We start from the raw sequence: 14,781 nt of genomic DNA on the forward strand, positions 1-14,781 counted from the left end.
AGGAGGCCAGCGGAGGGAGAAGACTGAGTGGAAACTGAAGCCTGAGAGCTCCCCAGGAGTGGGGAGAGGGTGGCCTGAGGCCCTGGGGCTGGTGTTGGGGGAACCTGGGCTGACTGTGCCGGGCAGGGCAGGTTCTCTAAAGTGTGAAAGTCTGGACATGCTGGCGTGGATTTCGAGTCGGACACCACCTTGCGGGTTGGGAAAAGGAAGTTAATGCCTCCTCTCACAGTGTCCAGCCCTTGGCGCCAGGGCTCGGTTTCACAGGTTTGGGGAAACGTGCAGTGATCAAAGGGAGATAACCAGCGGTGACTGCGGGGTAAACGCGTGTTGGGAGGGATTCCTTCCCCGAGCGAGGGTAATCGCCCTCACTTCCGGGTGCCTGCGGATGGGCGGGTGGGGCTCCGAGGTCGGGGGCCAGAAGCCAGATTCCTTTGCCCCCAGGTCGCCCACCTCCAGCGGCAGTCAAACGGCCGTTGAAAAAGGGCTGGCGGCCGCTGAGCAACTGCCGCGAACTCTACAGCGAGCCCTAAACCCTGCCCTTCTCTCCGCACTGCATCTCCGTGGCGACGCGCTACGAAGTGCGACTGCGCGAGGATGACGGAGCGCGGGCTAGAGGGAGAGGGTGTTTTGGTTCCAGCCGCTCGCCGTCCTTACCAGACTTGGTCGTCGGAAAGCTTCGGGTTCCTGTCTCCCCTTCCCCTTCCCCTTCCCTTTCCCGCCCCGGTCCTCCCTCCCTCCCTCCTTCCCTTCTGCTTGCCTCCGTTTTTTTCTACTGCCTCCCGGGGTCCGGGCCATTTTCCGGACCGGGCGCACTACGGTGCGCGGCTCCGGGGCCCAGTATATGACCTGCCGTCTTGCTCCCGCTCGCTTCCCCCGCCCCATGTGGCTGCGGGGCCGCGGCGGCGCTGCCCACTATGGCCCGGAAAGCAGTTAGCAGGAAGCGGAAAGCACCCGCCTCGCCGGGAGCTGGGAGCGACGCTCAGGGCCCACAGGTGAGGGCTGAGAGGCCGGGCCCCGGGTGATAAGGCCGAGGCACCCAGAGGATAGGGTTAGCAAATCAGGGAACCGGAACGAGGTCCAAGGTCTTGGGGGGACGGGGGACGGGTGAAGAGCGGAGCCCTGGTCAATAGGATCCGGGCTGGACCCGCAGGAGTTCACTGGAAAGCAGATAGGGCGCAGGGGTGAGGAGCTAAAGGGGCACGTGAAAACGAGACATATTCCGGGGAGGCCTGCAGCCGGGAACGGGGCTTGAGGAGAAAACAAACTGGGTTTCTGAGGAAGGGAAACCGAAGTCGAGGAGAATCGGGAACAAAACCTCCCGAAAGATACCGGGAGAGACAGTGAAGTCCGCCTTCCTGTGGCCCGGGGAAGGGGAAATGATTGTGTCTCTCATATAGGAATGAGCCTCCCTTTGGATAGCCAAGCTCTGAGCTGGGCCTTTTGGCACTTGGACCCCTAGATGAAACAGCAGTTTCCAGGTATCACTCCTGTCCTGCTCTCTGGGTCTCTTCAGACTCAGATTTCCCGTGCCTCCCACCCCGCTGGTGTTTGATTTTTGGAATTCTGTAACTGCTTGGAGCGTGGACCTGGTCACAGGAAGGCGGCCACTGATAGGGCATCCCTGAAAGACCTGGGACCCCAGTTGGGCTCCTTGGGTTGCACCGTCCATGCTCCACGGGGAGTACAGGCTGAGAGGGAGAAGGGGGCCCATTAGAGATGCAGCCCAGGTCTGTATGTTAATCTCTCGGCCCTTCACTCCCTTCTCTATCAAGGATAGCTTTAAGGTACCTGAATCCTTCACTTATAAAAGGCCTTAGTAAACCTTTCATACTCTTTTCTGCTTTCATTCCTTTCTCTTTCAGCCCTTGTTTTCCATAGGTATCACTATGAGCAGCATCTTTTCAATGTTGGAAGAGTTAAACTGGACTTCTAGATTGACTTTCCTGTTCCATTGTATTTGTGTTTCTGTTGTATGTAAATCCTGCAGGATGAGTTCTTAGTGATTTCTCTAATACAGTAGGATCCCTTATTCTGACAAAGGTAGCCAAAGCAGTGATTTCTAATTTTGCTTTCCACAGTTTGGCTGGGATCACTCACTTCACAAAAGGAAAAGACTCCCCCCAGTGAAGAGATCCTTAGTGCACTACCTGAAGAACCGAGAAGTCAGGCTACAGAATGAAACCAACTACTCTCGAGTGTTGCATGCTTATGCAGCACAGCAACTTCCCAGCCTCCTGAAGGAGAGAGAGTTTCACCTGGGGACCCTTAATAAAGTGTTTGCATCTCAGTGGCTGAATCATAGGCAAGTGGTGTGTGGCACAAAATGCAATACGGTAAGTTTCTGGGTGGATGTGAACTTTCTCCTAGTTCTGGATATATGGCTCCACATGCCCTAGAATCTCTCACTGCTGGTCTTCCCCATCAGTTCTTTGGGGGAGGAGATTGCCTTATTCTCCTTTCCAGTCCCTCCTATCTGTTCATGACTTCTTCTCTTTTCTATTCCTTTTCCCACTTCCACATTTCTTTTCTGGTAAATCTTCAGAGGAGTCTATTTCTTTAGGCCTCTTGCCATATGGATATGCCACTGCTTCTTGATTTCCTCCCCCCCCCCCCCCCGTTTTTATGTTGTCTTTTAAGTCAGAGGGCTCAGAGGAAAGAATGATGGTCTGGGCATCATTCAGGATACAGGATAGTGAAAACCTAGGTGTTGTCTGCTAGGCTAAGGGCATATGTAGAAGTATTTAAACTCGTACTTGGCTAAAGATAGGAATAAGACAAACACTCTCTTTTCAGAGGATAGAATCTAAAGATGTATTTCCTATAAGAAAGGGCAGGGACGTATGTTCGGTGGTATATTTCAGGATGTATTGGGTTGGCCAAAACGTTCAGTCGGGTTTTTCCATAAGATTTTATGAAAGACCCAAACAAACATTTTGGCCAACCCAATAAATGTTTGGTCTTTGCAAAGTAGCCTTCTGAAAAGGATTCAGTAGCAAGAAAAATTGAATATGACATGAGTAACAGAGTATTTTTACGTAGAATGACTTAGAAGATAGTTATAAGTGAATGAAGGGGAAATTTTATCAGTAAATTTAACCAGAACAATTAAAGGCATGGATAAAATGTCAATCCATGATTGGATATTGTGGATATGATTGGAACAGAAGAGCACAAATAGCATGATGTCAGAGGAATGGCAAGTGAGAAAAGACAGGGCCTGCAGGTGGAAAGTGATCTTTTTTTTTTTTTTTAATAAATTTATTTATTTACTTTTGGCTGCTTTGGGTCTTTGTTGCTGTGCGCGGGCTTTCTCTAGTTGTGGCTCATGGGGGCTACTCTTTCATTGTGGTGCACAGGCTTCTCATTGCAGTGGCTTCTCTTGTTGCGGAGCATGGGCTGTAGGCACACGGGCTTCAGTAGTTGTGGCACACGGGCTCAGTAGTTGTGGCTCATGGGATTAGTTGCTCTGCGGCATGTGGGATCTTCCCGGACCAGGGCTTGAACCCGTGTCCCCTGCATTGGCAGGTGGATTCTTAACCACTGCACCACCAGGGAAGCCCTGGGAAGTGATTCTGATTAACATGTGAGAAAAGATCAGATGTAGGTCCAGCTGCTCTCTGTTTTCACCTCACCCTGGGTGAATAGACAAGAAATGTCATAATGGCTGGGCGAATTTACCCTGGACAGAAACACATCTTGGATTAATTGAAAGAGAAGATGGCTCTAGATCAAGAAAGTCTTAAGTACTAGGAGAAGTATTTGTTTATAAAGGACATAGGCAAAGATTTAAACATGAGTTTTAAGGAACGATATAATACCATGGTGGTTGAGGCCAAGCTTTCATTTCCTCTTTAGTTGACGGTTGCTTGTTATAAAGAAGCCTTTCAAAACTAAATAGTGGTGGCAAGCTTCTACAAAACTTCCTTTTCCTAGTCTCTCAGGTCACTACTCTTGGTTTAAGAGAACTGTCATCGTTGTCACTTGGTGTAGAAAGAGTCTTCCATTTAGAGGAATTCATTTCACACCCCATACCCATACAAACCATCATAGTGTTTTGCCCAGCAAATGTTGCTGAATTTTGAACTGAATTAATCATCGTAGTCTCCTGCTTCTTGAATTTATTGACCCTCTTTTGAAGGTGAGAATAATGTTGAGTAATAACCTACTACTCTTTTTTTTTTTTAATAAATTTATTTATTTATTTATTTATTTTTGGCTGAGTTGGGTCTTTGTTTCTGTGCGAGGGCTTTCTCTAGTTGCGGCGAGCAGGGGCCACTCTTCATCGCGGTGCACGGGCCTCTCACTATCACGGCCTCTCTTGTTGCGGAGCACAGGCTCCGGACGCGCAGGCTCAGTAGTTGTGGCTCACGGGCCCAGTTGCTCCGTGGCATGTGGGATCTTCCCAGACCAGGGCTCGAACCCGTGTCCCCTGCATTGGCAGGCAGATTCTCAACCACTGTGCCACCAGGGAAGCCCCAACCTACTACTCTTGATACGTGCCTCTTTCTGTCTTCCTGTTTCCTCATGACTTAAAGTGTTTAAGTGGAGTCTTGCTTTCTTTTCTTTTTATAATTAGTGTTTTTCTTTGCTTAGCTTTCAGAACCAAAATTGGGAACCAAGAACAGTGTTCTTCTCTGAACTTTGTGATATTTGGCAAATGATTCTCTTATCTGTGCCTTTGTTTTCCCATCTGTAAAATGCGAGTGCTGAGAAGGTAGCTGTATACATCTTGGGAAATATTTCAAGTTAGCAATATCTTACTTGTTCAGAAATAGTAGTGGTGATAATGAATCCAAAGCCTTTTCCAATGCTCTTGGCACTCCCTGGGACTTCCCTCAGTTTAAAAGGAAAATTACTTAAATAGTTAGCACTATCTTTGGATAATATCTGAAGAGTTTGGGGAGGGAGGAGTTCATGTTGGATTCTCAATAGTAAATTAAGTTTTGATGTATTGAAATTTTACCATCAGTGAAATGATTTAAATGTATTCAGTAGGAAAGGTATACCACAACTATTTATATTCTAAAATAATCTTTTAATATGTATCTGCAGGTTAGAAGCGCTTTTTGTCTTGGCTGCTGTTGGTATTTATGAGCGTTTAACTAAGTGTACACAGATGCTGAAAAGTTAGGCCATTTCTAAGTTAACTGACTTGGGGCTATAGTATAGAAACATTTGCTGAGGCAGTGGGTCGTCCTCTGTGAAAAAAGCAGTAGAGGTTTTGTAAATTATTCTGTAGCTTGATTGGTGGGGTGGGAATTTCCCTGTGCTATGGGCTAACACTCAAACTAGGGGCAGTCCATTCAACCTCTCTGAATTCCCTGGGCCTAATAAGCACAGGAGTAAGATTGCTAGCCTATTTTTTTTCCTTTTTTTTTTTGCCACACCACACAGCTTGCAGGATCTTAGTTCCCCGACCAGGGATTGAACCCATGCCCCCTGCATTGGAAGCTCGGAGTCCTAACCACTGAACTGCCAGGGAATTCCCCAGCCTATGTTTTAATCATTAACAACATTACAACACTCATATTTTTACTAAATTATTTAAAGAAGGAGAGGTAGTATAACCTTAATTGAAGTATGGGTTTGGGAACCAGGATGGGTAGGTATATTTTCCCGGTTTAGTGTTACAAACTCAGGTTATATACAGAGCCATACAGAAAAGCTAAATAAGAGAAGCTTGCCAGAAGAACGTTTGAAACAAAAAAACATTTGAAGAGAAAATGTTTAGTTTTGTGCTTTCAATCAGTTGAAGTTTGAGAGGGGGTAAAGATAGAAGTTAATGGTTTAGGATTCACATATGTATAAGGGATTATTAAAATTGTTCTATTACCATGGAGAGAGGGTAGAGAAGTCACTCTCGGGTTCCATAAACCTTCCCTAAAATTGCAAAAATATCATTAGATGTATATTTTCTGAGCATGATGTGGGAGGGTGGTGTAGGGGAGCAGTCCATAGATTTCATTACATTTTCGGAGGGAGTATTGTGAGCCAAAAATGGGTAAGAACCATTGATATTGACAGAGAGGTTAAGAACAGAACCTTGGAGAACACCTACATTTATGGTGCAGGAAGATCTGCTACAGGGGGAGCAGGGAGGTCAGAGGAAAACCAGGAGAGTACCAAAAACAATTCAAGAAAGTGGATATTTTGAGAGGGGTTGGTTTGGGAAGGATGGTGATAGGCAGAGTGATAATGTGTGCAGAGTCGAGGTTTTTAATTTTAGACATGAACTCTTATTTTCCATTTTTTGACTTTCAGGGACTCACTCACCTATAATAGATAAAATTGCTCCTTGCAGCTAGGGTGAACCTCCACCACAGGGAACCATGAAGCCACTCAGTAAGAGGGTGTTAGAAAGGATTTACAAGGGTGATTTGGGGAAAGGCTTAAGTAAATAGGATTTTCACAGGAAAATCTCCTGTGGAATTATTTTCAGCAAGACCCCAAAGCCTAAGTGATAGTACCAGGCTAACTCCTGTTGCCAGAGCTGCTTTTATCTTTCTCACCAACTCCCAAAGTAATGGTCAGAGGTATACTGCTGACTTCACAGGTAGGCTTGGTAGATCACAATGAAGCAGACAAGATGAGGCTTGGGCTGCAATTTGCTGCCAGATGAGAGGAAGAAGCACTTGGAGAAGCCTAGTTTTGGGGGTGGGGTGGAATAGTAGTTACCAGGGTTGAGAAAATAGCTATAATATTATAAACTTGAGTTTACATATTAAAATTCCTGAAATCATAAAAGCAGAATATGAAACTCAATTTGAGACACACAGAAACAAACAGGAAAAATGTGGGAGTTTTTTTCTGACTGGATTTTTTTTTTTTTTTTTAAAGACAGTATTTTTTTTTTTTTTAATTTATTTATTTATGGCTGTGTTGGGTCTTCGTTTCTGTGCGAGGGCTTTCTCTAGTTGTGGCAAGCGGGGGCCACTCTTCATCGCAGTGCGCGGGCCTGTCACTATCGCGACCTCTCTTGTTGCGGAGCACAGGCTCCAGACGCGCAGGCTCAGTAATTGTGGCTCACGGGCCTAGTTGCTCCGCGGCATGTGGGATCTTCCCAGACCAGGGCTCGAACCCGTGTCCCCTGCATTGGCAGGCGGATTCTTAACCACTGCGCCACCAGGGAAGCCCCTGACTGGATTTTTTATTCATTCCTCCTTGTATTACTATTTTATTTTCCCAGTGGGGTTACAGCCCTTTAGAAAATGCTTTAAAATGCTTGCAGAATTCCTTGGGTTTGGCCAAGTGTACATCTCAGGTTAACAGCATTCTTTTTTTTTTTTTAATTTTATTTTATTTTTTATACAGCAGGTTCTTATTAGTTCTCTACTTTATACATATTGGTGTATACATGTCAGTCCCAATCTCCCAACTCATCTCAGCACATCCCCCCCACCCGACCCCACCCCGCTTTCCCCCCTTGGTGTCCATACGATTGTTCTCTACATCTGTGTCTCTATTTCTGCCTTGCAAACCGGTTCACCTGTACCATTTTTCTAGGTTCCACGTATATGCGTTAATATACGATATTTGTTTTTCTCTTTCTGACTTACTTCACTCTCTATGACAGTCTCTAGATCCATCCACGTCTCTACAAATGACCCAATTTCGTTCCTTTTTATGGCTGAGTAATATTCCATTGTATATATGTACCACATCTTCTTTATCCATTCGTCCGTCGATGGGGATTTAGGTTGCTTCCATGAGCTGGCTCTTGTAAATAGTGCTGCAGTGAACATTGGGGTGCATGTGTCTTTTTGAATTATTATGGTTTTCTCTGGGTATATGGCCAGTATTGGGATTGCTGGGTCATATGGTAATTCTATTTTTAGTTTTTTAAGGAACCTCCATACTGTTCTCCATAGTGGCTGTATCAATTTACATTCTCACCAACAGTACAAGAGGGTTCCCTTTTCTCCACACCCTCTCCAGCTTTTGTTGTTTGTAGATTTTCTGATGATGCCCATTCTAACTGGTGTGAGGTGATACCGCATTGCAGTTTTGATTTGCATTTCTCTAATAATTAGTGATGTTGAGCAGCTTTTCATGTATTTGTTGGCCATCTGTATGTCTTCTTTGGAGAAATGGCTATTTAGGTCTTCTGCCCTTTTTTTTAATATAAATTTATTTTATTTATTTATTTTTATTTTTGGCTGCGTTGGGTCTTTGTTGCTGTGCTCCGGCTTTCTCTAGTTGCGGCGAGCAGGGGCTACTCTTCATTGTGGTGTGGGGGCTTCTCATTGTGGTGGCTTCTCTTGTTGTGGAGCACAGGCTCTAGGCACTCGGGCTTCAGTAGTTGTGGCTCGAGGGCTCTAGAGTGCAGGCTCAGTAGTTGTGGTGCATTGGCTTAGTTGCTCCACGGCATGTGGGATCTTCCTGGACCAGGTCTGAAACCCATGTCCCCTGTATTGGCAGGCAGGTTCTTAACCACTGTGCCACCAGGGAAGCCCTCTGCCCATTTTTTGACAGGGTTGTTTGTTTTTTTAATATTGAGCTGCATAAGCTGTTTATATATTTTAGAGATTAATCCTTTGTCAACAGCATTCTTATCTGTATGATCCTTCTATATTTTGTAGTTAGGATATTAGCCTGCTAGTTAGGTTTTAGTTTTTTAAATGGCATATGGTTATTCTTTGTCTAGTAAGAAATGTTCACAGTTATCCCAGAATTAGTCTTTATCTTATTTTGAGAATATTTGACTCTTTTGAGAGGAAGATTTTAGATGTGGAAGTGATAGAATTGCTATCTTGGCAAGTTCATTCTGCTGGGCACATGTGCAGAAGTGTTTGTAGATTGAAGATCATTGTGTAAATGCTTCAAAAAGTCTAAAGTACTATGTCAAGTTAATTGATGTTATAAGGCTTTAGGAAGAGGAGCAGTAGGAATAAGTTTATGCCTCTTATATGGGATGGTGCTAGAGTTGGCTGCCCTTTTCTGACTTGTCTTCATCTTGAGAAGGCCTTGCTTGGATTAACGCAGGTATGGGCTCCAGGAGTCCTGTTTCATGTAGTGTGTTGCAGACTTTAGTCACCCTCTGTATGTGAGGGAATTAATGGTCAAGAATGTTAGGGCGTGACCCATGTACTTATGATCAGTTAATCTATAGCAAGAGAGACAGGAATATACAATGGACAGAGGACAGTCTCTTCAATGAAAATTGGTGCTGGGAAAACTGGACAGCTACTTGTAAAAGAATGACATTAGAACATTTTCTCATACCATGTACAAAAATAAACTCAAAATGGATTAAAGTCCTAAGTTTAAGATTGGAAACCATCAAACACCTAGAAGAAAATATAGGCAGAAAACTCTGACATAAATCATAGCAGTATTTTTTTGGTATATCTCCTAAGGGAAAAGAAAAAAAGCATAATAAGCAAATGGGACCCAATTAAAAGCTTTTGCACAGCAAAGGAAAGCATCCACAAAATGAGAAGACAACATACCTGAATGAGAGAAAATATTCGCAAGTGATATAAACAATAAGGGGCTAGTACCCCAAATATGTAAACAGTTTATACAACTCAATATCAGAAGAACAAACAACCTGATTAAAAATTGGGCAGGGGGCTTCTCTGGTGGCGCAGTGGTTAAGAATCCGCCTGCCAATGCAGGGGACACGGGTTCGAGCCCTGGTCCGGGAAGATCCCACATGCAGCGGAGCAGCTAAGCCCATGCACCACAGCTACTGAGCCTGCACTCTAGAGCCCGCGAGCCACAACTGCTGAGCCCGTGTGCCACAACTGCTGAAGCCCGCGCACCTGGAGCTCGTGCTCCACAAGAGAAGCCACCGCAATGAGAAGCCCATGCACTGCAATGAGAAGCCCACGCACTGCAATGAAGAGTAGGCCCCGGTCGCCGCAAATAGAGAAAGCCCGTGCACAGCAACAAAGATCCAACGCAGCCAAAAACAAAATAAATAAAATAAATAAATAAATTTATTTTAAAAAAAATTGGGCAGAAGGCCTGAATAGACACTTTTTCAAAGAAGACATACACATGACCAACAGGCACATGAAAAAATGCTCAGTATCCCTAGTCATCAGAGAAATGCAAATCAAAACCACAGTGAGGTATCACTTCACACCTCTTAGAATGGCTATTATCAAAAAGACCACAAACAACAAATGTTGGTGAGGATGTGGAGAAAAGAGACCCCTTGTATGCTGTTGGTGGGAATGTAAATTGGTGCAGCCACTATGGAAAACAGCATGGAGGTTCCTCAAAAAACTAAAAATAGAACTACTATATGATCCAGCAATTCCACTCCTGGGTATATATCCAAAGAAAAAGAAAGCAAAAACTCTAATTCAAAAAGATAACGTGCACCCTAATGTTCATAGCAGCATTATTTACAATTGCCAAGATATACATACATATATATACATACACTTGCAGACAACAGTGGAATACTCCTCAACCGTAAAAAATGAAATTTTGCCATTTGTGACAACATGGGTGGACCTGGAGGGTATTATGCTTAGTGTAATAAGTTAGAGAAAGACAAATACTATATGTTATCACTTATATGTGGAATTTAAAAAATAAAACGAATGTATATACAAAACGGAAACTGACTCACAGATACAAAGAATAAACTAGTGGTTTCCAGTGGGGAGAGGGAAGGGGGGAGGGGCAAGATAGAGGTAGGGGATTAAGAGATACCAACTACTATGTATAAAATAAATAAGCTACAAGGATATATTGTACAACACAGGGAATATAGCCAATATTTTATAACAACTTTAAATGGAGTATAAGCCATAAAAATTTTGAATCATTAAGTTGTACACCTGAAATGAATATAATATTGTAAATTAGCTATATACTTCGATAAAAATTTAAAAATTAAAAAAAAAGGTTAGGGCCTGAACAGCAGTCCTGTGGAAGGATTCAAGAATTTTAGGGCAGCTTTTCTCAACATGAATGTTGATGGTGTTTTGGTGGTTTCTTCCTTCTCTGGGACTTTACCTCATATTGCTGGAGATATCACATTCTTGGCTTCTGCTCCATAGATGCCAGCAGTCCCCCTCTACCCTGCACCCTCAGTTATTGTGACAATCAGGCACATGCACGTGTACACGCAGGCACACATGCATGCATTTTCAAACATTGTGCCCTCAGTTGACAACCACCTCAGAGCTTGAGGCGGGCAGTTTTTCTCTTAAGTGATCTGAGCCCTTTATTTCAGGTATAGTCTGTTGGAAGCTTGGGACGTTGGAGAATGAGCATAGGAGTAACATAGTGACTCTTGCGCTCCAGGCTTTTTTTTCTAGCAGGATCCTTGATAGACATTACAGTCAGAGAAAAAGGTCTTCTCAAGCTGACACATGGACGTTTTTTCTTTTGGAATGGGAGCAGTGCCCGGTTCTGGTTCAAGATGAATGAGAGTTTTTCCTGGTGATATCTAGGAGTATTGCTTTTTAGCTTGACCTTAAGCAGGATTCTTCATATATTTCCTGGTCTAGGAGATAAAAGGAAGAAACTGACCCAAAATTGGCAACTGGGTTCAATCCAGGATTATGGTTGGACTGCAACATTCGGCTTCTTTTTTTTTTAATTAATTAATTTATTTCTGGCTGCGTTGGGTCTTCATTGCTGCGCGTGGGCTTTCTCTAGTTGTGGCAAGTGGGGGCTACTCTTCATTGCGGTGCATGGGCTTCTCATTGCGGTGGCTTCTCTTGTTGCAGAGCACGGGCTCTAGGCACACGGGCTCAGTAGCTGTGGCTCGCGGGCTCTAGAGTGCAGGCTCAGTAGTTGTGGCGCACGGGCTTAGTTGGTCCACAGCATGTGGGATCTTCCCGGACCAGGGCTCGAATCCATGTCCCCTGCATTGGCAGGTGGATTCTTAACCACTGCGCCACCAGGGAAGTCCCAACATTCAGCTTCTTAAACTGCTGATTCCAGTTGAATGCCCTTATATGCCTTTGGATCCTTGGAGGCCATCAGTCCCTCTCACGTGTTAGGTGGGGATGTTTTCATCAGGACAGTTTTCGAATGTGAGAAGAAATGGAGTAATATTTCTGCATTTCATTGGCTAGAATGTAGTGGGACAACTTTGTGGTTTGTGTCTGCTTTTACTAAATTTATAACCATTTATTGAGTTTCTCCCATGTATGGCAAGACACTGCTTCATGTGGGGTTGCAGTGATATAGAAGCAAATCTCAGACAGAGCTGGAAGGGACTGTGACCGCTGGCCTCCACTTTTTCTTTTAGAGTTGAAGAAACAGACCCAAAGGGAGAAAAGTTATTTGCCTGAGATTCTATAATGAGTTACGTTTGGGTCCTAATTTTCCTTATTCCTTGTCAGAATTCTTTATGTTATGCCAAGTACTCCTCAAACTTTCACTGCAATAACCCTAATGGCAGAGGACTGCCGGACCTCTGCTTAGCTTGGCTGGGATACAATACATAGCTGCGTGCAAAGTTAATAACAACATAGATGCCTCATTAGAAGCGCCAACCAGGAGTGCTCCCGGGAGGAAGTCATTCCTAGCTAGGGTATTCAGAGAGGATTTCCTAGAGGAGGAAGAGTCTTCAACGATGGGAAGGAAGCAAGGATGTCCATTCCATAGCAGAGTCAGGAATATACAAGGAATGTTGAGCGACTCTGGATAGACCCATTTGGCTGATGCTGGGCAGAAACAAGGGAGAGTGACTCAAGTCGCTGGGGATTTGGTTGACAAGACTAACTGAATCTCCTGTGGATAACTTTTTTTTTCTTTTCCTTCTGACTCATGTCTAGCCTTTAATAATGAATAATCCTGTTGATCACCTTTCTCATCTGGAGAATTGAGTCACATGCTTCGCAGCCTGGCCCCTGGTGAATTTATGGCCTGTTCCTGCAGCCCTGTAGACTTGGAGGATGGGGAAACCTGGGTAGCTGAGAGCAGAGGTTTGCTGGGAGGTGCCTGGCAGGCTAACTACCTGCTGAAAGTTAGTAATGAGTTAGTCTGGTTACTTGATTTGGTTCCTGTTTTCCTTGGACTCTTCCTTTAGTCTTCTTTTGCCAGTCCACCTTCTTCTAAATTGATGTATATTTGATTTCTGATTGCTTAGGCCCTTGTTTCCTAAGCATGACTCAGGAACTGTCTGCATCACAATCACTTGAGGTATGTGTTTAAAATGCAAGTTTCCTGGTCCCCACTCCAGTACTGGTTTAGGATTTTTCCTTCCGTGAAACCTAGGAATTGGAATTTTAAACAAGCTCTCAGGCAATTTTTAGATGAACCACTGGCTTAGACTTTATGCTGTATAGCAATAATTTTTTTTGTCACCTTATTAAATCTAGACCATTCATTTGAATCCTCCTTGTATTTTCTAAACCACACTCAGGGCATAGGTGGGACATCATTTTTAATGGATCTGGAAGAATTTCCTTGTAGGCATCTTGGTTAATATCTGTTCAGCAACCAGTAGTATGTAATCAAATCTTATTTCTGCACTTTGAGGAAGCCCTTGACAAATAATTATTTTCCTTATATTCCAGTTCTGGTCTCAACAGACAAAGCAAGAAATTTGCCCATTCTTTTTTTTTTTTTGTGGCTGCGTTGGGTTTTCATTGCTGTGCGTGGGCTTTCTCAAGTAGCAGCGAGCGGGGGCTACTCTTCATTGCGGTGCGCGGGCTTCTCATTGTGGTGGCTTCCCTTGTTGTGGAGCATGGGCTCTAGGCGCGCAGGCTTCAGTAGTTGTGGCACACGGGCTTCAGTAGTTGTGGCATGCGGGCTTCAGTAGTGTGGCTTGTGGGCTGTAGAACGCAGACTCAGTAGTTGTGGCGCACGGGCTTAGTTGCTCCACAGCATGTGGGATCTTCCCGGCCCAGGACTCGAACCCCTGTCCCCTGCATTGGCAGGCAGATTCTTAACCACTGCGCCACCAGGGAAGCCCCTGCCCATTCTTTTTTTAGGTCAGATCTTAGCTTAAGTCATTACTTTCCAATTTTTTGGTCTCTTTACTAGAAGAGTTATAGTAAACTTAAGTCAGAAATATCAACAAGTTTAAGTCATTTTGTATTGTGTATTTGGATTCAGAGATTCATGGGTTGAATCTGGGCTCCATTTCTTACTAGCTTTGTACCCTTGGACAAGCCAGGTAATTTCTCCTTAGCCTTTCTTTCACCTTTAAAATAAATGGAGTGGGGACTTCCCTGGTGGTCCAGTGGTTAAGACTCCGCACTCCCAATGCAGGGGGCCCGGGTTTGATCCCTCGTCAGGGAGCTAGATCCCACATGCATGCCGCAACTAAGAGTCCGCATGCCACGACGAAGATCCTACATGTGGCAACGAAGATCCCACGTGCCTCAACTAAGACCCAGTGCAGCCAAATAAGTAAATAAATACATATTAAAAAAATAATAATAATAATGGAGTGAGTAGTATCTGCCTAGCTCAGTCATGAAGAAGATTAAATAAGATGTTGGTTAGCTCGGTGCCTAGAACATGTACTTAGTAAATTGTTGATGTAATTAATGGCGGTGGAGGAGGAAGTGGTAACAGTAGTTTGATGGTTCTAGCCTTTAGGTGTATTTCTGGCCAAATTCAGATACATAAGATAAGATAAGAAGTGACCATTTTTCTACCCTGTAAATTGGTTATTTTCTGTATGTAAGTCACATCCCAAGGAGCTTAAACATTTAAAAATAATTCATTTAGATATAATTTATATAAGAAAAAGTACAATTAGGAAATTATAGTTAATTTCATCATAAAAGGGATATAGATAAAAGCAAAATATTTTTCTGTATACAAATTAAAGTGTTAACCAGTTCTGATAAGGAT

General features: G+C 44.0%; 1 protein-coding gene across 1 annotated transcript in view; it reads left to right on the plus strand.

The window, feature by feature from the left end:
- Positions 1 to 387: 387 nt before the first annotated feature.
- Positions 388 to 14,781, plus strand: part of DCAF12 (DDB1 and CUL4 associated factor 12) — a 41,252-nt gene continuing 26,858 nt past the window's right edge. Inside the window, exons 1-2 of the mRNA XM_036855697.1 lie at positions 388 to 992; positions 2,079 to 2,333. Coding sequence (XP_036711592.1) covers positions 915 to 992; positions 2,079 to 2,333 — 333 coding nt within the window. The 5' untranslated portion in view covers positions 388 to 914. The remainder of the gene's footprint in view (positions 993 to 2,078; positions 2,334 to 14,781) is intronic.

Source organism: Balaenoptera musculus, chromosome 6 (genome assembly GCF_009873245.2).
Source record: "Balaenoptera musculus isolate JJ_BM4_2016_0621 chromosome 6, mBalMus1.pri.v3, whole genome shotgun sequence".
NCBI lineage: Eukaryota > Metazoa > Chordata > Mammalia > Artiodactyla > Balaenopteridae > Balaenoptera > Balaenoptera musculus.